Source organism: Triturus cristatus, chromosome 8 (assembly GCF_964204655.1).
Source record: "Triturus cristatus chromosome 8, aTriCri1.1, whole genome shotgun sequence".
NCBI classification, from domain to species: Eukaryota; Metazoa; Chordata; class Amphibia; order Caudata; family Salamandridae; genus Triturus; species Triturus cristatus.
In genome coordinates, this window is record NC_140591.1 from 81,113,925 (window position 1) to 81,140,406 (window position 26,482).

General features: G+C 48.4%; 1 protein-coding gene across 2 annotated transcripts in view; it reads right to left on the minus strand.

Annotated features, from left to right (window-relative positions):
• The window catches only part of CFAP91 (cilia and flagella associated protein 91), a 587,002-nt gene that overhangs the window by 374,310 nt on the left and 186,210 nt on the right, over positions 1-26,482 (minus strand). For both annotated transcript variants that reach the window (XM_085621057.1, XM_085621056.1), the window contains exon 5: positions 6,460-6,516. In XM_085621057.1, coding sequence (XP_085477183.1) covers positions 6,460-6,516 — 57 coding nt within the window. The remainder of the gene's footprint in view (positions 1-6,459; positions 6,517-26,482) is intronic.

Here is a 26,482-nt window from a genome sequence, read left to right on the forward strand (position 1 = left end):
AGTTGAAGGTGTCTTTTGAGGAGTCTGCCCATATATTCACTGATGCCAAGGAGGCGATGAAATTCGCCAAACATGTGGGACGCAAATCCGGGCAGCGATCTAAGAGTTCGGCGGTGGCAGCGGATAGCAGGCTCAGCGACAATGAATAGACGAAGGTCCCATCTATTATATCCTGAGGGGAATGGTTCCTGTTTAACTATGGACTCCCATCCGCTGTCAGCGGTGGGGCGCTTGTGATGCTCAGGGTTCATTTGTTGCCATCTGCTACCATGGGTAGATTTCAATTATTAGGTTTTTGACTGGCTAGGATCCCCTGCAGAACTTCCGGCCACCCTGTTCCACACGGGGGAGAAGCCGGCATAGCCACACCCCCTCGGGAATGTTCCCTTGTTTATATAATGCCGCTTTGGGGATAGTATGGGGATGGTTATTCTACGACCCGGTTGGGGGGTTGGAGTGGGTGGGGGGTGGATGGTTGGAGTTTTTTGTTTTGTTGTTCACTGCCAGCTTTTATTGTATGCTATCTGCATGGTGTCCTGAGCGTACGGCCTGGTCCATGTCAACATGTCCTACTGCACTTTACCTAATGTGTGTGAGGAATGCCAAGAGTAGATAAAACTTTGAATTGTCTTACCTGGAATGTTCGGGGGCTCAACGACCATAGGAAGGCTAGGTTGGTACACGCATATCTGGTGCGACACTGTGTGGATGTCTGCCTATTGCAGGAAACGCATTTGAACACCGCCCCCGCCCAAAGACTGCGTCACACCAGATGGGGTCACGTTTATTCAGCTATCTACTCTAATTATGCCCGGGGGGTGGCGATATTAATACGTCGTGGGCTGGATTGGCAGGAGGGCTCTGTCCAATGTGACCCAGAAGGTAGATATGTTTTGGTTCAGGGCATTGTGTGCGACGTGTAAGTGGTATTTGTGGCTGTATATGGACCGAATGCAGACTCCCCTGATTTCTTCCATAAGCTTTGGGGGCAGGTGAAAGCCACTGGATGCGGTACGATTATATGGGGAGGTGATTTCAATGCCGTACTTGATGACAGAGCGGACCGGAAGGGGGTGGCTCGCACTCTGAATCCGTTGGTGAGTTCCGCGCTGCGAGAAATACTGATGGATGGTGCGCTGGTTGATGTGTGGCGGGGGAGGCATGGGGGCCTGAGGGAGGGTACCTGTATATCTGCTCATGGCGGCGCGTGGTCCCGTCTAGACTTCTGGCTGGTGTCGCGGGATGTCGCACTGTGGACGGTGCAGGTAGGGCACATGCCCCGCTCGTTGTCTGACCATGCACCCTGCATGTTGAGATAACGGATCCCTGGCGATCCTTTCCCGGCGTTTTCGTGGCGGCTCCCGCCTCACGCATTACTTGATGATGCGTTCAAAGAAGAGATAAGGACTGATATCACTGACTACTTTGAGCGTAATGTGGGTTCGGTGGACGAGGAGGCGACTCTGTGGGAGGCCTTCAAGGCTGTTATTAGAGGCCAATGTATAGCCCGATAGGCAGGGGTGCTGAAGGCGATACGGGGCACCCTGGCAACGCTGGAAGCCGATATAAAACGACTCGTACGCACTTTCTTTGAGACTGGAGGGTCAGAGGTGGCGGGGCTGCTGAAAACCAAACTATTGGAGTACGACGAGGAGGCGATGCGGGAGGTTACATTTTTAGGGAAATATGCTGAAGCTCGGCGTTATGGCGAGGGGGGGAGACCGGGGAAGGCCTTGGCAAATATGATCAGGCCACCGCGTACCGCGACCTATATTCATGAACTGCGCTCGACGGCTGGCGAGCTACTTCATGATAAGGGGGACATTGTAGGAGCATTCTCCGAGTTTTACTCTCGATTATATACCAACACCCAGGATGCGTGTCCGGAGGGGCTTGCATCCTTCCTGGACTCCATTGCGTTGGTGTGGTTCAATAATAAACACAGAGAATATATGGACCTCCCGATAGACATCGGAGACGTGGCACAGGTTATCAAGAGTTTGCCGCCTGACAAGGCGCCGGGACCTGATGGCCTGACAACAGCTTTCTATAAGGCGTGTTAGCAGTGTATGAGAAGGCCTTAGAAAAGGGGGTGTTGCCTGCTACCATGCGTGAGGCGCTGATCATCACATTGCTGAAGCCGGATAAACCGGCTGACGATCTTAACTCCTATCGGCCCTTATCTTTGATTAATGTTGATGTAAAGATCCTGGCTAAGCTGCTCGCGAACCGGGTGCAGCCAATGTTGCCGTTGATAGCACTTCCGGACCAATCCGGTTTTATACCGGGAAGGGCGACCTCCCACAATCTGCGAACGATCTTCGCCGCACTGCATTACCTGCACCCTGCGGTCAGGGCTGCCGTGGTGTTTTTAGATGCCACTAAGGCCTTTGATACTCTCGAATGGCCCTATTTATTCCTTATATTGGAAAGGATGGGTTTCAGCGCACTGTTGCTTAAGAAAATCCGCTTGCTCTACACTTTGGCTAAAGCCAGAGTGCGGGTCAATGGACTGGTGTCTGAACCATTCCCTGTCTTGCGTGGTACTAGGCAGGGGTGTCCTCTCTCCCCGCTGCTGTTTGCCATAGCTATGGAGCCGCTGGCAGCCAGGATTAGACAACATCATACAGCAAGAGGTATAGGCTTCAGCTCTAGGAATCTTCTCATATCGCTCTACGCGGACGATGTGACCCTTTAGCTTATCAATCCTGCGGACAACTTGGATCCCGTCTTGCGGGAGTTTGTCCGCTTTGAGGGCCTCGCGGGCATATCCATCAATTGGTCTAAATCGGTAATCTTTCCCCTCACGGAGGGCACTGCTGAGGTGTCCTCCGAATACCCCCTGCGCTGGGAGGCGGAGGAGGTTAAATATTTGGGGATCTGGATTAGCCGGAACCTTCAGGAGATCTGGAACCTGAACTTTGGCAGGGCAATGATGTGGCTGAGCGAGAAAGTGAAACTATGGGCTTCCCTGCCCCTGTCGCTGACTGGGCGGATTGCATTGACAAAAATGATGGTGCTACCCAAATTCCTTTATTTATTCGCCAATATACCTATACCGCTTACGTCACACTTCTTTGCCGCTCTGCGGTCCTCTCTGGTGGCGCTGGTGTGGGCAGGAGGACAGGCCAGGGTGGCGTGGGACACGCTAGTGCTACCCTTGCGTCAGGGGGGCCTGGGTGCTCCAGACATGAAGCTCTATGCCCTTTGTGCGCAGGCTCAGTTCCTACATTTTTGGACCCTACCCCTTTTCAGCCCGACGTGGCAGTGGAACGGGATGCGGTGGCGCCCCTCCCACTGGGTGTGGCGATATGTGCCAAGGCGCGGCGCCCCGGAGCAGATGTAGACACAGCTGGGACGCTGCAATGGGTGTGGGAGGAATTGCGCAGGAGGGCGAAGGTCCCATTGTTGTATGCCCCATCGCTCCCTCTGTTGCACAACCCAATGCTGCCCTGTGTTGCTGATGGGATAGCCGGCCACCTAATTGACAAGCTGCATCTTCGCACCTTTGCGGACCTATTTCCCGATGGTAAGTTCATGCCTCCTCCGGTGCCGGAGGAGGGGGGTGTGGTGCCATTTTCTGAATTATTTCTGTATCACAAACTACGTGCGGCATGCCGGACACTATCTGGAGAGTTCCCCAACACGCCGCCAGTCTTTACGGCCTTAGAGGCTGTGGTGGGTTCCCCATCCCCCCGTAAGTTGGTAACTCGTATTTATCGCCATATGCAAAACATGGCACTGGTGGGGGCGCCTAAATCTATGCTGTGTTGGAATGAGGAGCTCCAACCTGAGATAACTGAGGAACAGTGGGAGTTCTGCTGTGGGCAGCTTACTGAGCTTTCGCCAAACTACAAGTTGCGTCTCATACATTTTAAATACCTGCATCGGTTCTACAGAACCCCCATCAGCCTAAAAAGAATGGGGCTGAGAGAGACGGATGAATGTTGGCGCTGTGGGTCTGCCCTAGCCTCTTTTCTGCATATAGCAGGGTCCTGCCCGAGTCTGGAGGTTTTTGTATTAGTTAACCAGATTGTGGGCCGCTCGGACGCCCCTTCCCCTCTGCTTGGACTACTAGGATATGTCAGAGACACTCCGCCACCATCGCGCAAGCTGCATGCACTGCTTCTGCTGTTTGCTAAGCGACGGGTGGCGATCCATTGGGGTAGGAGGCGGGTACCCACAGTGAGGGGCTGGCTGGCGGATGTAACGTATGGGCATACGCAGCTAACCACGTTCTGGGAGTTGCTGCCGGCTGCATCCAGGCCCCGAGACATCTGGGATCCGTTTGTGAGTTGGGCTCGGGAACATCATAATAGGGAATCAGAAGGAGATAGTTTGAGTGAATGATCCCGGGGAGGTGGGTGGTGGAGGGGATACGTCGCAGTCCTTTCTTCTCCCATCACGAGGGCCTTACCTGTAGGGCGGGCGTGTCCTTGATCGCTACACATGTCCTCTTTCATGGCTGTTCTCTTTATGCACCACGGGACAATGTTGGGACCCTCCGAGCTCCTGTATCCAGTCTAATGGCTTGTGATTCCTATTGATATTGACATGTTGACTGTTGCAATCCGTTCCTTTCTGTAGGACACCTAACAGCATACTGTTTGTAACACCCTGATGATGTTAACTGGCAGGTTTGTTGGTTGTATTTGTTCTATTGTAAAATGCTCAATAAAAAAAAAAGAAAAAAAAAAAGTGTCGGCCTCTTAAAACTGTAAATATTTTGAACTCAAAACATACATACCTGATTTTGAAGATCTCGGTACCCTAATGTATATAAAGATACGTGTTAGTTTTATAAATTGGTGTGGATCTCCCTATTGAGTCGTGTTCATCATTTATTTACTGTGTGTATGCTGCAGATCTCTAACACTCTTCTCTGATAAGCCTAGGGCTGCTTGACCACACTGCCCCCTAAGAGAGCACCTTGGGATTGCTAGAGCAAGCCCCTGTCCACTAATAAAGGATACCTGCACTCTTTGCACAGTATACCTCTTTTTGGTATACTATATAAAGAGCAGCTTTTATAAAGCTTTTTCCTACAGGGCCAAACGTTTGTTGTTCTAAAAAGTGGGCAGTGGTTCCACAAAGTTTGGGAACCACTGTATTAGAGTCTTACATCTCGTTTATCCTTTTTTTTTATTTTCCTTCTTACTGCTGTCAGTCTTCTCTATACCCAATCCTTTGTCATTTTCTTCTATTCTACTGTATATTTCTGCTTTTTTTGGAAGTGGTTGCTGTTTCCAATTTCCTACAGCCTTGCTATCAAATTGCTCTTTTCCTGCTCTGTGGCGTCATGCTGCTCTGTTGGCTATTGAAGTCAGATCCCCTTGACTTCCATAGAAGTCTCTTCTTTTCAAAAGCCCAGTGTGAATGGCATCTCTTCTCTCTCTCCTTTTGATTTTCTTTCTAACTACACATGTCAGCCCCTCTCCTCAGGACTTTATATTAAGTGGCTGGGTTGAGCTATTCTTTTAATGGAAAATGGAAAAATGTCATCACCATGTTCGCCCCTATTTACAAACATTTTTTTCTTGAGGATGGGAACCTTGCTTGTGGATATTAAGAAGTTAGCCACTCTTACAGACAAAAACCTTTCTGAATCAACCGTTTATGTTTCACTTTCTTTTAAAAACAACACACATGCCACGAGGCCGAACAATAGGAGATTTAGAAGCATTATATTGACACCAAAGCCTATCTCTTTCTAAATGTAAGACTTTGTACTACAACATTAGAAACCAGAGCTTGATGTGTGCCAGTGGTTTCAGGTGTTGGAGACCAAAACTTGTTTCTGGAGTCCAGGACTTATTTTTGATCAACAAACTTTGACCATCAGCAAGAGTCAAAAAGGGAGAAAACAGAAAGTAGGTGGAGTGAGAGAAACAGGGACAAAGGGAGAAGACAGGGATCAAAAAGAACTTGCAAATATGAGCAAAAGAGACAGGAACTGCAGGGTGGTGGATGAAGAGAGGCATGAGGTGGCATAAAGACTAGGCAATCGTGGTATTCGGCAACACCGACATTCAGCAGTGCCGGACACCAAAGCAAAACTTTGGGACCTTGCACCTATTTCTTTTTTACAAATTAAAGACACCATTGACAGTTCAGATCTGCGTTTCATTGATGATGCCAGCAAGGAAGGCAAGGATGCATTCCATGGCGGTCCTAAGAAGATGAGAGTAGAAGAAAAATAACAGATAAAACCACAGACGTAGCACTGAGAAACTAAGGGGCTGATTTAGCGTTTGGGGGATGATTATCTGTCAAAACCTTACTGATATCACGTCAGCCTTATTACAAGTGCATTATATCCTATGGCACTGGAAATAAGGCGGCAGAGATATCCTCCACCTTTGTGACCGGGTAACTGTCTGACAAACTCTAAATCAGGCCCTTAGTCCTAACATCTAGTTCATATTTTCTATAACATATCTGTCCATTAATTCTACTCACCTGCCCATCTCAAGAAGGATATGTGGTGGAATTTGTTGAACAAAGGGGATCAAGGGGCTGAAAAAAAACACAACATCAATGAATTGATGCAGCTGAGGTAAATTACAGACAAACAAGCCATAAAGTAAATAATGGGGAACATTAAATCAACAAAATTCTCTTTAATTAATTTCTTCTTTCTCAAAATTACAAGTGTGGCATCAGTTATAAGTTCATGTAAAACAGTATAGGATATAGCAAGCAGATGGAGGCAAATCTAATGTACAGTTACTACCAAAGTGTTTCTTAGTCACACAGCAGTTATCGCCAAGTTATGCTAAACATATTACACATGCATCATGCTATACAGATTCTACATGGTTTATATGTTCTTCTTGGGAATGGGGTGCAAGATATTGTAGGAACGGGGACTGAATATGGCTGGGCCAAGAGCCAGTGAAGTTTAGGTATCTCAGGCATCTTTATAGAATATTAAGTCTTGGAGCCATCCTTTAACCTGTGGTAGAGGGCCTTTCCAACACCGCATCACATTCTTCACTCTGCATTTAGCCATGAATAGTCCCAGTACAGTAAGTCTCCTGACAAGGAGGGGATTCCCTTGATTCAATCCAGCAATGCAAGCACAGGAGAGGGTGTTATCTGGTTTTGCGTCATTTTTCCAATGTCACAAAATATTTCAACCAAAATCTCAAATGTCTCTATGCTTTTCTGATCTGCCATGTTTATTTTGAAAACAAGTCCTTTCTCAATGTTCTCTTGCCTTCATCTCAAGAATCTCCCCAGTAAAGTTTTTTTTTTGTAATATTATCTTGTAGTGTAGTTTGCACCACTAAGGTAAAATGTGAAAGAGACACTGATTGAAAGCACTGGATGACGTGAAGCAAACACTGGTGGTGACTTCTTGTGGCGAGGGGACTCCTAGTCCCATGACTCTGTGCAAGGAGGATTAGGAGGAGGAGTTTCCCCCATGCCGCGCACTGACAGGCGCTGTGGACCACCCGGGACATGAAGCATACACTGGTGGTGACTTCTTGTGGCGAGGGGACTCATAGTCCCAGGACTCTGTGTAAGGAGGAAGAGTTTCCCCTGCGCTGCGGGCTGAATGGCGCTGTTGACCTACCACAGAGGGGAACGTGCCCGGGAAAAGCCCGGGCCAAAGGGCGGGCACATCCATGCCCATCTGAGGTCGGAGGAGGCTGGGCTGTGCCCACCCTCTTGGCCTCACTTTTCACCGATCACCCAACCATTAGGGGCTGCAGCATTACTGTGACATTGCACCAAGCTGAAACACTCAAATAGCCTTGGGTGAGCACACGACGTATGAGGAGCATGTAGGGAAAAGTGGTGCATCCTTCCCTACATGTACTTTGTGACTTTTTGAAGCGGGAGGTACAGGGTCAACCCACACTGTTACACTGTGACAGTGGTTTTTGACCTTTCGTCTCTTAGCTAACCCTGGGCGTAGTACTACGCTTCGCTCACGGACCATGCGTAGTTTGCACTACTACGCACAACGCAAATTGCACATAGCACAGTGCAATAACTGCTACAGCACGTAGCGTAGCAGCGATATTAACAATACCCACAAATGCTTTGATAAAGCAATTTTACATGCTAAAAAGCATATACCCAATTCACAAAAGTGAACTGTGAATTAAAATATTAGGCAATGAGCGAAGTGATGATTTTGGGGTCCCCCCTAACCTAGGGGGAGGACCAAGCAGATGCCTTGAACACAAAGAGCATATCATGCTGGTGAACGATTCAGTGGTGGTCCCTTCCTCCTAGGACCACCCCAAACACAGTTATGGGCAAAAATACAATCCCAACCAAAGGCTCTGCAAAGCATTATGGGACGAGATTAGTGGGCAGTGAATATTATAGTGTCCAATATCAAAATAATTCTACAAAGAGCTGCAATTCAACTAGTCGTTACTAGATGTCCCTCACGAGTCAAATGCAAAAGCATTGAAACCCTTTCAAGAAGATGTGCTTCTTAGGTCTCACCTGACCCAGCGCATGCGCTGGTCTGGCGAGACTTTTTGTGAGGGCTCAAAAAATGCTACCATGGCCAGCCTAGAGCTACAGTGCATGTGTGAGGGCGCGCGCTTAGGAGCAGAGGCTGGCAAACCTCGTCATGCTCATTAAGCGCCTGCGATCACTTTCACTTTCGCCCGCGATCACTTTCGCGGCGCCCCTTTGATGTTCTTGTTCAAAGAACATCAAACATCAAACATCAAAGAACATGTTGTTGTGTTAATGCTTTGCTGCGCCCGTTTGACTTACAATGTGCTTTCTCTTTCCACAAACTCAATGTTTGTGTTCCTTTATTTTGAGATGCTTTTAGTATTACTGTTTTGTGACTTAAAGAACATTAAGGAAATGTTACTGTGAAACTGGACAACATTCACAGTGTTTATTTCTGATTGCACGGCTGCTTCATGTCCGTTGCACCATTCAGGGAGTCCTTCCATTGGCGCTTTCATGAGGACATGATGAGGAAGCTGGAAACTTTTGGCACAGCACAGCATGTTGGCGACTATTTAATCGATTAGACCTATGTAGCGATTTAGATCTTAAAGCGCTATGGTGGGTGCAGCAGTTACAACTCATGAAATATGGGGTGCAACTCACAAGGAGGGGGCAGGTTTAAATGCACATTGGCTGCAATCGAACTCTTAAGGTAATGGGCTGTGTGTATCCATCATCAGCACTCACTCTTTGCTAAGTCATCTTGTTTGTTTTGTTGTTGTGTTAATGCTTTGCTGCGCCCGTTTGACTTACAACGTGCTTTCTCTTTCCACAAGCTCGATGTTTGAGTTCCTTTATTTTGAGATGCTTTTAGTATTACTGTCACACACACAACCACAACCGCAACCACACACACACAAGCACATAACCAAACACACAACCACACACACAAGCACACACACACAACCACACACACAACCCCACACACACAACTACACCCCCAAACACAACCACGCCCAACCACACACAACCACACACAACCACAAACAAACACACATAACCACACACACACAACCACACACAACCACACAAACAACCACACACACAACCACACACACACACCCAACCACATCAACACACACACACAACCACACACACACAACCACACACACAACCACAACCACACAGACAACCACACACACACACAGACAACCACACACACACACAACCACACAAACAACCACACACACAACCACACACAACCACACACACACAACCACACACACACAACCACACCCACAACCACACCCACACAACCCCAACCACACAACCACACCCACAACCACACACAACCACACACAACTATACACAACCACACACACAACCACACACACAACCACACCCAACCACTCATCCACACCCGTACCCACAACCGCACCCACAACTACACCCACAACCACACACACAACCACACATACACACACAACCACACACACACACACACACACAACCACACACACACAACCACACACACACACAACCACACACACACACACACACACAACCACACCAAGCATTGGCATAGTCAATAGGTCTCACCTTTGGGACCTTATAAGTGTTTAGCCACACAACAGTTGATGTGGTTGCACCAAGGATATTGTGCTGCATAACTAAATACTTAGAAGGTCCCAAAAGCGAGACCTATTGGCTATGCCAATGCTTGTTGTTTTCAAGGCATCTGCTTGATTCTCTCCGTAGGTTAGGGAGGATACCAAAATCATCACCTCTCTCACTGCTTGCTAAGTTATCATTTTCACTTTTGTGAAATGACTATATGCATTTTAGCATATAAAGACAGAGTTACTCATTTTATCATCACTTGCCCTGTGCAAAAAGCCGTTTGCAATTATTGCTCAGAGCAGACAAGCACACAGTGCTAACAGCTACGCACTACCCAAGTAGTTCAAAGTGCACTTTGCGTAGCTACGTGTAGTGCTACTACGCAAACTACGCCCAAGGTTACTCTTAGCTATCTTAGCCAGCAGCACGCCCACTGATTTCATCGTAATATCGTAGCTTTGAGTGGACTTTGTCCTAGCTTGGGGCAGTAATGGGGAAACGTAAAGTGGCTACATTGTCCACATAGGTCTCTACAAGCACGGTAGTTACCATGGACTCTTTCTCGCAAAGGGCGGCTGGGGTCCTTAGAAGGAGACTGAGCTGGCGACCTGGCGTCTCTTTCGCTCCCCCGTAATCAACTTCTTTTAAGTCCCTCTAGAATGCTGGCGATCTCTGAATCTGTTCCAAGATTGTCCTCTATATCGCCAAAGCAAGATCTTGGCTGGCCAATCATACCCCTTTCACCCCTTTGTACTGTCTACTCGCACCTTTGTGGCCAATCCACTTCTCTCCCAGGAGCATGTCAGTGGCATCCCTGTTAAGCCACCAGCTGCCTTTCCCTCAATCCCGGATGGGAGGGCAACGAGCAAGCCTTTGTAAAGGCGAATATGGTGGCCGCGCTGGAATCCTTTTTAGGCACGTTATGGGCTATAGTAGAGACAAAACGAGATCCACTTATGCAGCGCCTTACCTCTATAGAACTGGGACTTTTCAACCTCAATCAATGTACTTTATCAAGGGAGCAGGTACCTCACGTGGAACCCAATGCTTCTGCTGGCTGTCTCATCACCTAGGCCCCCAACCTGGACGTTCAACATATAAGACACAGGGAGCAGCCACTACTACAAAATCCCTCAATGGGGAGTGCCACTTATCCCTCGTGGTGCACGCAACCTCTGCAGCCCCCACAAAATCATATGGGCCCATCAGCAGGGCCAGTAGGAGGGGTCCCTTCCACGGAACAACCTATCTCAAGACATTTTAATGTGGGGGAAACATCTAATGGTGGGGAGGGGAACTCAAACCAGAACCTAGTAACCTTCCACCTTCCACCCAAATCGACACCGTACGTTGTGGTTTTGGGGAACGTGCCAGCACTTTCAACGGGTGTCACGGAAGATTGCTCTCAATTAAAGAACAAAGTCATACATTGGTTGACCTGTAATACCACCTTGGGCCTAAGGGTGGGAAAATATATCAACATGGTGCATAGGGTTAATTGGGTAAGGAGGTCTAAAAAAACTCGTAAAGGAGATTGTGTCATCATCAACTTTAATAGACCTCATGTCGCGGAAAGGATTCTAGCTTCAACTACCTTTAGAACCATCTTTGGCCCACACTTGATCCCCCTTCCCCTATTTTTCTTTTATAAACCTGTGCCTACCGGTTAGAACAACACAATCTACACCAAACAGGCACCGCATGATGGACAGATGACTGCACCCATCTCTTTGAATGCTTTCTAATAGCTTTGCAGCTCTGCGTTCCATGGACATGATCGCTCCTGGCAAGGCCGTAGCCCCTTGGATGAAAAGAACTGTAACTAAATATCTTGGAATATTGCTGGCCTGGCAAACAAGTTTCTCAACTCTGCATTGATTTTATTAATAAAAAAGTTTAATGTGATCTGTTTACAGAAAACGTGGGCAAACGAAAATAGCTTCCCCTTGCAGGGTTACCAGTCCTTTTTTTGTACCTGCTATTCCCTCAAGCTCAGGAAGATCCAAGGGTGGTCTAGTGATTTATGATTCTCTAGCAACAGAATGTAGAGTGTCCGTGTTGCCCACAGATAACCCCTGTTTGCAATCATTGTTGCTGAGTAAAGGGTCTTGTAAATTGGGGCTTTTAAATTTTTAAAATGCCACTTCTTCTTCTCCAGATGTCTGTAACATATCTTTGTTGGGTTCCTTTTTAAGGAATCAGTTCACTGCAGTTTACAACAATCTAATGTTTGCTGGAGATTTTAATACCCATCTTTGTGGGGATCTAAGGATAACTGGCCTTATTGACCTGGGTTGCCCACGAGTGAAGGGCATCCATTTGGAGCACATCCCTCAGGGTGATTCCCTTAGTGCCCTAGTAAATGAATTTGACTTAACCTTGGCCATGTGTAAACTGGCACCTTGCAGAAAGGATCTTATCCCCTCTTTCTTGGGTAGGGGAAGTGGTTCATTTATGGATGTAATCCTTGTGCCAATCCCTCTCTTTTATCTCGGATTTTTCTATTGAGGCCAGCATATACAGCGATCATAATCCTCTAATGCTCAAGTTAGCTGGCCCCTGTTACTGCCACCTAAGGGGGCAGAGAAGAGGGGGTTATTGAAAGCTATGGATGGGGGCAGAAGACTTAAATGGGCTCAGATAATCCCAGAGTCATTCCAGGAATCGCTAATCGAGGTAAGCACCCTAAAGAGTAGGTCGAAGTTCTGGAGCATCATAAACAGTCCCATTTTAGCTGAGGATGCAGGAAATACCCTGGGGGACCATATAACGGAGGATAAATGGGTGTACTATTTTGAGGACATGCTTCAGTGCCCCCCCCCCCACAGGAACACACCTGCCAGTTTAGTTGCATGGAAATCCGCCTTGGTCTTTTCAGTAGAAGAGGTTAGGAAGGGTATTGTTGGGCTGTCTCGCAATAAAGCAGAAAAAAAGAAAACGGGGGAGGCCATAAAAACCTCACTTCTCAAGGGCATATTAAATCCTGAAAAATGAGTCTGAGAAGCAAGAAAAAATACAATCAATACTAACTCTAATGATTACATAAATTAATCATTGCTAAAACTCACATCTAGTTATATTCACATGTTCTCCGTAGGGGGGCAGCTGACGGCTAACAAGTCTGTCCAACGGGTGTGTGGAAGTAATTTGACCTTGCCTTCCTACCTGTAATCACCCCACGGGAAGCCGGTATCCGAAGCTGACGTGTGTGACCTCTTCGTGAGAAGGTGACTAAGTATTCCTTATTGGCAGCGAAGCTTACAAGCGGAGCCTGCGCGCCTGGCCTCCATTCAAAGATGGTTTACCATGGACTCACTTCACCTGGAAACGATCCTTGATTTCAGAATTTATCAGTTACCCTGAGAGGTTGCAGATTTCTGTGTTTGGTTGGCCATACAGTGGTTCGAGACACATATTGTGCTCTGTGTTTGATTTTGTCCTTAAGATGCTTAAACGAAAAAGGCAAAGCGCGTCGACACCTCGTTCATGAAGTCTCTTGAGGTGTTTTAAAAGATGTTTTAAGTACACTGTATGCTGTCCTAATACCAACGAAAGGATTCACATTTTGTATATACATACGGACCCACGAGACTATCATTCACAGTGATTGTGCAGGAATTTTATGCACAGCCCTCAATATATATTTGTTTAGAAGATAGGAGTGTTTTTGTGGTGATTTTTGTAAGACACTATTTATAATGTTTTGCACTGTTTTGTATTGTTTTTTTTTTTTTGTTTTGTTTTTTTTGAAACCGTTTATTACAAAATTAAAAAAATATACAGAGATGGGCCTACAACCTTCAGGCCGGCCGCTAGCAAGCAAGAGGAGCATGTGATGCAAACAATAGCGCGCATGCCGCGGCAAAGGGAAATGCACAGGAGTTAGAAGCGGTGGTAGCCACACCATCCGGGCACACATAACGGTTTCATTTTAATATAAATAACAACAAAAGAACAAATCCACAAGGCAACCCACAATCGGAAACAGCAGCATGTGCTCCCCTAGCGGGGGGGACCCTACCAATCCATAGGAGTAGCAAGGGGGGGAAAAAGGTCAAGACTGGGATTAGGTGGACTCAGTGCCCGGGACCGGGGAGATAAACTGGCTAAGGGGATGGGGCCGGTGACGGATCGGGCAATAACGGCGGGGTACAGATTCCCCCGTGGTAGGCGTTCCAGGGGCCCCATACGTTCACCCATGTCCCAGGCTTACCTCTCGCAACATACACCACCTTTTCCCGAAACATGCACCAATCCATGTTATCCTTCCATGCCGAGACAGTCGGCGACCTCTGGGAACCCCACAGTTGAGCAATGTCGCGTTTGGCCACCATATATCCCAGAGTCACCCACCGCGTCTGTGGCACCGAGTAGTCGGTTGGCTCCCACACATTCAACAGGCATCTCCTCGCTTCGGGCAGCAGCGACACACGCGTAACCACCCGCAGGACCTCATGCACACCACGCCAGAATCGCTCCACCTCCGGGCATTCCCACAAAATATGGAAAAAGGTCCCCAAAGAACCACACCCACGCTTACACAACCCGTCTACAGCATATCCCATACGCAGTAGCCTTGGCCCCGTGACATAGACCCTATGGAGTACCTTGAGCTGGACGAAGCGAAGGCGGGCCGGTATGGCCACCTCTTTCGGGGAGGCCACCGCCGATACCCAGTCCTCGTCATCCAGCTCCAATCCATCGGCCACCCATGCCTCACGAAGGTTAGTCAGCAGTCCCGAGCGGTCATTGATAAGTTTTTTATAGATCAATGAAATCGTGCTGTCCGGTACATGTCCATCTAGCACTCTATCCTCCAGAGGGGAATACTCCGGGATGGAGGCAACGTCCGAGAATACGGAGCATAGCGCATGATGGATCTGCATATACCGAAAGTACTCCCTGTCCTGCAACTGGAATTCTGTCCGTAGCATCTCGAACGTTTTGAATCCCCCCCTAGTCCAGAGATCACCCACCCTGCTGATGCCTATCATGTCCCACTTTTCAAAGCCCTTCGAGGTCCACCGGGAGCCCAACTGCTCAGATGCGTATAGTGGCGACGCCCGGGTCAAACGACCTTTCCACGCCATCGCCACATTAGCCGCGTGCCACACTCGTACCATGACACGCGTGGGGCCCGTCAGACGTGCGTCAAGCGAGCCGGAGTATAGCGCTCGGTTATAATCACCACCCGGCAGTAAAATCTTATCCATTTCAAAGGCCGGGTTTAGAGCGGGCCCGTACAGGCCGTGATTAATCGCAGCCAGCTGGGAGGCCCAATAATACCGTTTGATATCCGGGAGGGCGATCCCCCCGTCATACCACGGGAGCGTCAGCTTCGCCAGGGCGATACGCGGTCTACCCTCCCAGAACAGTCGGCGCTGCAAACTCTCCACCTCGCGAAAGTAGCGCGCCGGGACGACATCCATAGTGTTCTGCAGAGCGTACAGGAAACGCGGCAGCGACATCATCTTAAACAATGCCGCCCGGCCGAGCGGCGAGAGCGGCAAGCGCCTCCAACGCGCAACATCTTCCTTCAGGCGCTGGAGGGGGGGAAGCAAGTTCTGACTATATCGGGCCTCCGCGTCCAGGGTAATGAAGACACCCAGGTACCGGAATCCCCGCGGGGCGATCTGGATAGGACAGCCCCGCGGAAGGATAGGGTCCTCCCCAGAGAGAACATAGACGCACGATTTAGCCCAGTTGATGACAAGGCCGGAGTTATGTCCAAATGAATGCAGTACATCAACCAGCACTATCAGTGATTTACGTGGGGAAGCCAGGTACAGGAGAATATCGTCAGCGTATAGAGATACGCGGTCCTCATACTCGGGGGTCCAGCGGAGACCACGAATAGAAGGTTCCCACCGCAGCCACTCCGCCAGGGGCTCCAAAGCGAGCGCGAAAAGGAGCGGCGATAACGGGCAGACCTGCCGCGTACCCCTGCCCAGCTCGAACGAAGCCGACACTCTACCGTTCACCACGACCTGCGCCAGCGGGCCAGAGTACAACAATTTTACCCAACTGATGAATCCTGGGCCAAACCCAAACTTCGCGAGCGTCGCCCAAATATAGGGCCATTCAAGCGTGTCAAACGCCATAGTGGCGTCCAAGGACGCCAAAATGTCCGGCTCTCGCATGAACGGGACACGTGCGAGCACCCCATGCAAACGCCGCAGGTTAAGCGCTGTATTGCGATGAGGGATGAAGCCGGACTGATCCTGGTGAATCAAGTCACACACTACGCCGACCAGCCGATTGGCCAACACCTTGGCGAGGATTTTGGGCTCTGCATTCAATAACGAAATAGGCCGATAGGATGTGACCCGGTCCCGTGGCCTCCCCTCCTTATGGATAACCACGATAGTAGCTAGACGCTGGTCTAGCGGGAGGGAACCCGCCGAGTGGGCCGCGAGGAACATAGCACGGAGATGCGGTGCCAGCGTGTCCGGTCGCAATTTATACAACTCGATGGGGAGACCATTAGGGCCCATGGCCTTGCCGGAAGCGACCGATCGTATGGCGAGGGCAATTTCTTCGGAAGTTGGAGCAGCGTCCAACGACACTCTGTCCTCCTCCGAAAGGGAAGGCAGCGCGATATCCCTGAGCAGGGCGTGGGAATCCTCTTCAGAGCGGGAGGACACCGGGGAATACACCCCACGGAAATAGTCTGCAAAGCAGGAGACAATTTCTTCTGGTTCAGTGACACACACACCATTCTGTTTCTCAATCAACGGGACAACTCGACTCGCTCTCTCCTTTTTGTCCAACCATGCAATCAATTTACCAGCCTTATCACCCACATCATACAGTCTCCCCTGTTGCTCTCTACTGAGGCCCCTGGCCGCCTCCGTGACGAGGGCCTTATAAGCCGATTGCTTGAGTCGGAGAACATGTAATTTGTCATCCGTCACCCCACATTCTAGATCACCCTCCAACTCGGTTATCTCCGCTTCAACACGAGTCACCTCCTCCCGCTCGCGCCTCCGGGAATGGGAAATAAGGGACAAGGCCTCTCCCCTGAGTACCGTCTTGAACGCCTCCCACAATGAGATCGCCGATGACACAGACCCCACATTCTCGTCAAAGTAGCGCTTAAGGGATTTAACCAGCTCTGCGCGAATGGTGGGGTCACGCAGGTACCAGGGGTTAATCGGGACCACCCTACCCTCTCCCCTCGGAATATCAAAGTGCAACAAGAGTGGGGAGTGGTCCGAAATACCCCGTGCCAAATGGCGCACCTCCCCTATCCTCCCAACGTGCGCCGCCGGAACCAGGACATAATCTAGCCGTGAGAGACTACCATTAGCCCCTGAATGGAAGGTGTACTGCAGCTGCGTGGGATGTTTCAAACGCCAACAATCCACCAGCCCCAAGGTATCCAAGAGGCCAGACAACCATGCCTGGGCACGGGGGAGATCCCTAGGGGGGTGACGATCCACAGTTCCGGAAACCACAGCATTAAAATCCCCCCCCACCACTAGAATCCCCTCCGGAAGGCCAAGGAGGAGGCGCCCCAGATCCGCAAAGGTGGTCGTCTGCAGCCCCGGCGGGACATAGACAGACACAAAAACGACCACTCTGCCCTCCATTCTACCCACCAAAACCGTGTAACGTCCCCTGTCGTCATGGTGCACCTCATCAATCTCCAACGGGAGCGAGTTCTTAACCATAATGCCCACACCCCTTGAACCAGACGTGAATCCCGAATGGGCCACAAGGCGGTAGCCCCGTCTATTCATGGCACAAAAGGAGTTGCCAATGAGGTGTGTCTCCTGCAGAAAAACTATATCGGGCGAAATTCGCTTCAAGAACTGCAGGACCACACCTCGTTTTATCCTGTCCCCCAATCCATTAACATTCCAGGACAACAAACTCAGTCCCCTACCCCCCATCATAAACAGAAGCCATCACTCGTCCCCCAGAGAGCACTTTAGAAATGATACAACGATACTTTTGCCTTGTGGTAGAAACGAACAACACCCCACCCCAACCCACCCACCCCAACAAAACTCCCCCCTCCCTGCACCCCTGCATGAGCCCAGACAGCCCCCCCAACTTGCAGTGTGCCTGTCGCCCCTATATAGTGAAACTAGCTAGACCCCCTAGAGGAGGAAAGAGTACCCCTTCTAGACCCCACACAACCTCCAAGGGAGGGGAAAGAACAAAGACAGAAGCTTTGGTCGAAAGTGGCAACATAGCCGTCCAGAGTGAGGTCCAATATCAACCCCTCAGTCCCGATCCAGTGGGCCGTCTCCTCCCGCCGCCCCCCCCCACCATCTCGAGCACTACCCCCAGACAGAGTGTCCAGCCAGTCCCCGGCCGCTTCGGGACGATCAAAAAAGTGCGTGCGACCATCCACCTCTACCCGCAGCTTGGCCGGGAAGAGCATGGCGTATTTTAAGTTCATGTCCCGGAGCCGGCGCTTAACACCCAGGAAACTCAGTCTCTGTTTCTGGACCGCTTGAGTGAAATCGGGATAAAAGTTCACCTCCATATTTTCTAGCTTAATCGGCCCTTGCAGTCTGGAGGCTTGCAAGATCGCGTCCCTGTCCCGAAAGTTAAAAATCCGGGCAATGAGAGGCCGCGGAGGGGCTCCGACCTTCGGCCTTCCCCCGGGAACTCTGTGGGCCCTCTCCACGGCAAAGAATGTACTCAGTCCCCGAGGCTGGAGATGGGTAACGATCAGGTCCTCTACAAAAAAATCCGCCGCCGCTTCCTCCCGTCCCTCGGGTACTCCGATGATGCGGATGTTATTCCTCCGGGCCCGACTCTCGGAATCTTCCAGGCGCCGATCCATAAGCACACTCGCCTGACGAAGTCGGTGCACCTCCGTTTGGAGGGCCGCCACCTCAGTCGTGAGGCCCGACGCGGTGTGGGCCAAAGAATCGACCCGGTCGTTGGTCTTGGAGAGATCAGCCCTCACCAGGTTGACATCCACTAGGACCGCGTCGATTTTATGGGCTAAGGTGTCAAACCGCTGGCCCACCGAGGCCTTCATCTCAGCAATGGCGCCCATGACGTCTTGCAGAGTCAACTCTGTGGGCAAATCCGGGGCATCCGGAGGGCACTCAGAGGACTTGTGTGGTCCACCGGGAGATCCTTTCGGGAGGGTGTAGCGGTCCATGATGTTGGCCTGATGTGCGGCGCCACGCCGGGTCGACTTGGCCTTCAACCGATCGCCATCTTGTTTCGTGGCCATCGTCGCGGGTCTCACCCCCTCACCAGCCACGCAGTAAAAGGCAAGCAATCAAGGCCACGGGCTCTGGGGGGTCACCCCAGGACGGCGGAGCGGGCCACAGCGGGCAGGCAGGCTGGGTCACCCAGCGAGGCCACCCCAACACAAAGAGCGCCGCGATCCCACTTGCAAAGACGGCAAGGGGGCGCGAAAGTGAAAGTGAAAGTGCGGGGTACGCGACTCGCCAGGCCCAGCCCGCCGTTGTTGTTCACTTTGCCACCGGGTCGCCCCCAAACGCGAGTCCGGGGTCAGGAGCGAAGGAGGCCGCAAACTTCAATCGGTGCTCACTCCGGCACCCGAGGTCCGATTCGAGAACGGGAAACGGGTACCACCTCGGCTCAGGCTCACCGACACAGTCCCCTCAACCGATGCAGGATGAAGACAGGATAAACGTAGGAGGTCGCGGAGGTCCTCGGGAGCCTCGCACCTACGCGGCCATCTTGGTTGCGCGCTAGGCTCCTCCCCCCTGTTTTGTATTGTTATTGTATATAGGAGGATTTGAATGTTTGATGCACTACACCATACAGTAGTACACTTTCGGTATGTAAGAAATGTGAATATAACTGGATGTACTCAATAAAAGAAGAATCACAGAATTTTCGAGTTTATCAATGATTCATTTATGTAATGATTAGATTTAGTATTGATTGTATATTTTCCTGCTTCTCGGTCTCATTTTTCAGGGTCTAGCAATAAAGTGCCAGGACCAGATGGAATTCCATCGGATCTTAATGAATCAGATTTCAATCTTTGGGCACCATCCCCTACAGCTGTCATCAATGCTGCAGTAAAAACCGGCCACCTGGTTCCTGGGCCTCATCTACTATAATACCAGTATTTAAAAGGGGTAATAGATATAGCACCCATTGCTATAGGCCAATCTCCCTGTTGGACTTGACGGTCAAGGTGGTTGGTCGTATTCTTTTAGATAGGCTGATCTGCTGAGCAGAAGATAATGACATTCTAGCTGATTCCCAGTATGACCGTGGACCTGTGTTTACACTTATTTATGATTCTTAACAAGAAATGGTTGCCTGTCCCGTCACCATCTACGTGGCCTTCATGGATCTGTCATCCGTGTTTGATCACGTAAATAGAACATAGCTCTGGCAGACCATGTTGTCCATTGGGGTGGATGGTGATATTGTTCATTTCCTGCAGGACCAACAGAGAGACACCCAGGCTGAGGTTCGATACACTCATGACTTGAAGGTTTCTATAAAAAGAGGAGTCCGCAGGGGTGTATCTTGGCCCCTTTTTTGTTTGATTTATATGTCAATAAACTGGAGAAGGTTTTAGTGGAGTCTAAGGTGGACTATCCCCAAGTGAATCCATTTTATTGTATGCAGATGATGCTGTCCTTATGGCCCGGATCACAAGAGAGTGATGTAATGCAGGTGGGATCACGCACAAGAACGCATTATCACTTCATGGTTGGATCCGCTCAGGTTCCACGCACAGATATATTTTACTATCTGGAGGTCCTGTTAGATGACAAGATGAAATGGGGGCCATTAAAACAAAGAAAGAAAGGAGATTTAGTGCACACCAACACAACCATTTTAATCTTTGCCTCAAGACTAGGTAGGAGACTGACCGGGGCTCTCCTGCAGATTAATTGGGCAAAGTGTATCGCAAAAGTTTCCTATGGTAGTGAAATCTGGGGTTATACCACCCAGGAGGAACGCCAAGTGGTTGAAAATATCTTTTTGAAATGCCTTCTATGTGTGCCTCAGGAAACCTCAACCCTTGCGGTCCATGAAGAGCTGGGGGTGTCCTACCTTTCTGACCTGCTGGCCTTTCGCCCCCTGTTTCTGTGGTTACAGATCTGGCTGAGTCAGGGAATAACTTTAAACAAATTGATCCTGAAGGATTGTATGGCCCTTGACCATGCTCACCACAACCGCTGGTTTAATTATATAAAAGACTGTTTCTTGAGCTTGGGAAGAACTGACTTATTTTCCAACCCAGAATCAGTGAACAGGAAAGATTTGGGGTGGGCAAGGTAGTCCTTCTTTAGACAGAGGACCTTAGACATGGAAGATCGGGAGCTGAGGAAGCCTAGTGTATGTAGATTCGTCATCCTGAAAGCTGTGCAATCCGCCAAACCATATCTTCTGGGGCCTCTAAGTGTTTACAGTCGTTTTTTATTGACTAGGTTCTGTTTTGATCCCTTTCACCTCCTGCTGGCGCAGCCACATGGGTGTAGTAGGGGTCGGAGCCTAGAGTCCCGTGGCTGCGACGGTAGGTCTTCACAGGACATGCTCCATTTTATAATGTTTTGTAATTATTATGAGGTACCCCAGAAAACTTTTATTGTCCCCATTTTTAAAAAGTTGGAGTTCAGACAGGTGTGACCTATCTTCACCTTTTTACAAATGTTACCTGGCAATACCGTCTTTTATGTCCTCAACTTTATAAAAGCAGCTGTCAGGCACAGAGCCTGTTGCGATTAACCGTCAGGGGTTTACAAGGGTTGGTTGAAACGTGCCCGGGTATGTATTGTTAGGTTAAATCTAGTCCATGTAGGGACGTTGTTTTATCTCCTTATTTTTTTTTTAAACTCTTTTTATTGAACATACACAAGCTTCACTGCAGTGTCAGTACAATATGTTATTCAAAATGAGACAACCGGGACAGATGACACAGTGCATGGTGCATTTCACAAATATTCGCCCTCTTCCCTTCCCCTGCCTCACGTAGTCATACTGCGCGGCACTTATCTCCTTTTAAAGATAAATTATACTTTCCCTTTATATATATGTATTGGTTTTATGTATAGCATTTGATGTCATTAAGTAGATCTGTTTACCAAGAGACCTTTTTGTACATATTGTTTTATCTGACTTTTATGGTTTGATGCAAAAACCGAATAAAGGGAAGTGAAAGAATGTACTGGACGCCTTTTCATTTTGTCTCAAAGTTCAAAGAGGGAATAATATTGCTTTGGTTAAAGGATGAGAACATGGTACGCTCATATTTTTGAACGCGGAGAGGTACTGCCTCCATTTGAGAGGCTGGTTTACTACTGTTAACTGAGTAGTCAGTTTTAAATGCTGTATGAACAGTCGTTCAGATGTAAGAAAGTGGAACCCTCTTGGAAGCAAAGTGGTGACAATCTAAGTTTACATACTCCTGCGACCAGTAGTGACCATTTTAAAGATAAGGTTTATTTATGTAGCATTTTGTAACATAACTTGATTATTAAAAGCAAACATTTTAAACTGCTGAAAGATGCTGTGCCATACATTATGGGTACACCGGGTCTCTTGCCTGTCATTGCAGTGAGTAAGAGCAGAGTTTATGGCCACAGGTGCTCAGAACCCATTAAGCACGTCTCACCAATTTACTGGAATGGTCTGTGGAAATGTGGATTTTCCTGGTCAGTTATGTCCCCTATCTTGGACCCCAACGGTTCTATATGCATGTTACAAGTACATGTATGTTCCCTCCAGTTCCAGTTTCTAAGACGCAAACATATGTGTGTCTACCGTCAACATGTTCTCTGTCAGATCCGCCATCAATGGGCTGGATATTCGATTCCTAAGTATAAAAGACCACCGACTTTATATGGCCAAGTTACTCCATTTTTACAGTTCAGGCGAGTAGGCCCGATTCTGTCCTCAAAGCCTTTCCCTGCTCTCTGTCTCTGACAGCTTCAGCTTGAGCTCGCATCTGTATCCATGAACTTTGTCCTACTCTCTGTGCAGCTAACGGTGCCTGCCTCGGCCAGTTTTCGCCTGTCTGCCAAGAAGTTGTATTTCACCTTCGAATTATCTATTTTGCTCTTCAGCCGATGCATTCTTGCCTAGTAGTTTAAGTAAACATTCCTCCAGTTACCAAGCAAAAGGCCAGGCTTCTCTGTCTTCATGCAAGTGATTCATAGCCCTGTTGCTATGGAAAGTTTTCTGCCCCTCGCATCTCATATAGACACTTAGACGCTTGTACACGCACATAGTCAGTATAGAATAGATTCTGTCCGAGAGTCTCTTCCTTGTGGATAACATAGTTCTTTAAACATAGGATGTTAGATATGATTTGGGATTAGGATGACTTGACCCCAGACTTCTCGTCTCCACATGTAGAGCTAAATGTCAAGTCCCCTTCACCCCCTAGTTACACGTCAATTACACGTCATGCTGCTGCGCGCGCATCTATGCCAAGTATTATCTTATAGATCCACCTATGTCTGATAATGCAAGCCAATTATGTTTCTTTTATTCCTTATTACGCCTAGTTTTGATTATGTCACTGTTACGTCATTTTTCTTATCAAATGTTACGCCTTCTACATTCGTTTCATTGTAATGCACTTATTATAAAAATGTATGTCTGTTAATAAGTTATTGTACTTCACTTCCTGAACCCTCGTGGTGACGGAACCTGAAGGCCGCCACTCGAGTCGGCCATTTTGAATGGAATAAAGCCCATTAGAAAACCTCTTATACCACGGATTCTGCCTCTTGTTATTTTGAGCTATTTACTTTAATTTAAGATTCCGCATGAAATTCAGTCCGGTAATATTTATTTTATTTACCACATAATGGCGCCCGAACAGGGACACTTTCTCATCTCACGCGCCGGCGGTGCGTTGCAGGCCCGGTCTCCTGCCACAGCTGGACGGACCATAAACGCGTACCAGCAGGATTTCCTGTAAGCTCCCTCCGGTCAAGCGGGGGCGACTGAGGCTGCGATCAACCCAGACGAGGCGGTGAGAAGTGCGAAGTATCCCGACCAGAGCCTAGCTGAGAGAGCAAGATCCGAGGTATACAGAGGCCCACCAGGTTTTCCGAAATTCCGACGTCCAGAGGGTCCGATGTCCGCAGTTATCGAGTCCTGTCCATTCTCTGAGGCCTTCCGTTTCAAGGAGCTACTCGGTGAGTACCATCGCCGGGGAGGCATGTTGACGTGCACATAGGTTGTGCCGGTCAAGACGGATTTGGGTACACAAATCCGGTCTGCACTGTTTAGCAGTGTATATGTACTGTTTAGCAGTATATCAAGTATTCCGAAGTATTCAGTTATTGTCAAGAATTCAGCGTGGTGATTAGTTAAGCAGACTGTCATCATTGTCGACCATTATTAAATGTTTAATGTTTAATGTTTAAAGTATTCAGAAAATGTCTTGCATATTGTGGTATGAATGACTGTTCATTGTTCACTGTTCATTATTGTGTTTCTCGTATTAAGTAAGTTCAAGAGTAAGTATCAGATCAGTTGTTAATATGCCGCTCTTCTCGAAGTTAAGACAGATTACCACCAGAAAAGGGGTGCTTGAAGAAGCAGTTCCTATTCCTCCTAGAGACACTCCAGGACATTTCATGTACCATAAACATGGCATAGATGCCATATTGTTTCTTGATCTATGGGTAGATTATACCAAGGGATTACCGGAAAGTCAAAGGTGGCCCATAGCGGGAACCTGGGATGCAGAGTGCATCATGAAAGTGGAGGAAGAGTTATGGAAAAGAAAGGTCAGACAGTCACAGAAAGACGCTATCGAGTTATGGCGTAAAGAATCTCATAGACGAACAGAAAAAGCACGTAGACAAGAAGAGAGGAGTAAAGAAAGTTCAAATAAAGTTCAAGAAAATCTATTAATTGAGGAAGGTATCCGAGTGAAATCAGAACAAGTAAATAGACAAAGTAATGCTCTTATGAATGGTATGTATCCCCTTCTAGCCGAAGGATTACCTAAGGCTGCTCCAGAGATACCAAAACACTTGCCACCCCCATTATTTCCAATTAAGGTACATCCAAAAGGGCGTCCCAGAACCGCAGAAGACGTTTTCCTTTCCTCATATCTAGATGATGCAGCCCCCGAGTATGCTAACGCCACACCACATAGACCGTCTGGCGGAGGGGTTCAACGTCAGGATCAGGTATCTGTCCCCGTGCAACAGCAAGTCCCGACGCAAGTTTCGGCAAGCACATCTGTTTCCGCATCTGTTTCCGCAGTCGACTCTACAGGGGTATCGACACCCATAGTTGCTGTGTCACGTTCAACGAACCCTTTCACACCCGACGCCCCAGATGGGGCCACGGGAGGTGCTAGCAGTACTTTTACACCACCTAGAATAAATAAACTTGTCTTTCAAGAGTCAGCACATTCACGTACACCTAAGTTCGTAAGTGAACGTGCGCTTAAGGAACTCCTTGTAAATTGTAGATATGACCCGGTGGTTGGTAAAGAGGATGAAATGGTCCTGGCATCATTACGTATTAGGCGAGCCGCAGAGTATTTAGCAAGGTTACCAGGGATGACTACGCATCTGGATAACATATATCATTTTGTTCAAACAGGACGAGATCCAGGATGTATTAACAGAGCTATGGAATTCCAGAAAGTAGAAATACAGGGGGAACTGTTACGTTTCCTCATAAACTGTGTGATCAGAAATCAAGATCGTCCGGGGGTAGACATGAACGTAATGCTTACTCTTACAAGATGGAGTCAGAATATATCAGAAGGGAGACACGATAAGCAAAATTGTATAATAGCCATGTGCCGAAAAATCCGTAAAGAAATAGAACGTATTCATGCAGAAAGATTGGGAACAGACGAGTTTGAGCAAGATGAAGTGTCCGAATCAGGGGACTCTGCAAGACAGTCAGAGACCATAGCCTATGTAGGCAGAGGAAGATCCTGTGAAAATACTAGATGTTTTTCTGATCCCATACATTCTGTATGTCCAAATAATAGCAGAACGTATCCAACGCCTGTAATAAATCTGAAGTCTCCTGAACATTCGTTTCAAGCCGCAGATAAAATACTACGAGAACGAAGGGGTTACCACCTCCTCGATTCCATGGATGAGCAAGAATTAGCCAGATCAGCCGTTCACTGGATCGTTAGTCCTGAAAAATATGGTGATGAGACCGTAGCACACACGTTTCTCAATCTCAGTACAGATGAACAACGTTTAGCTGGAATCTATATGATTCAGCAACTCCTCATATTATATAAGAGCCAACATGCTGATCCTGGTCCTTTACCTGATATATTAACGGAACTACTCACGAACAGATGGAGAGGTTCTAGTAACAAGTTAATTAAAGAGATATTAGTGTCACGTAAACAGTATGTCCTTTTTGTAAGTCCGGATTCTCTCTCGCTGCCCCATAGAGAAAGAACGCCGTACTATATGGATAGACAAAATCCTTTACGAGAAGTGCACCCAATAAAAGGCGAAGA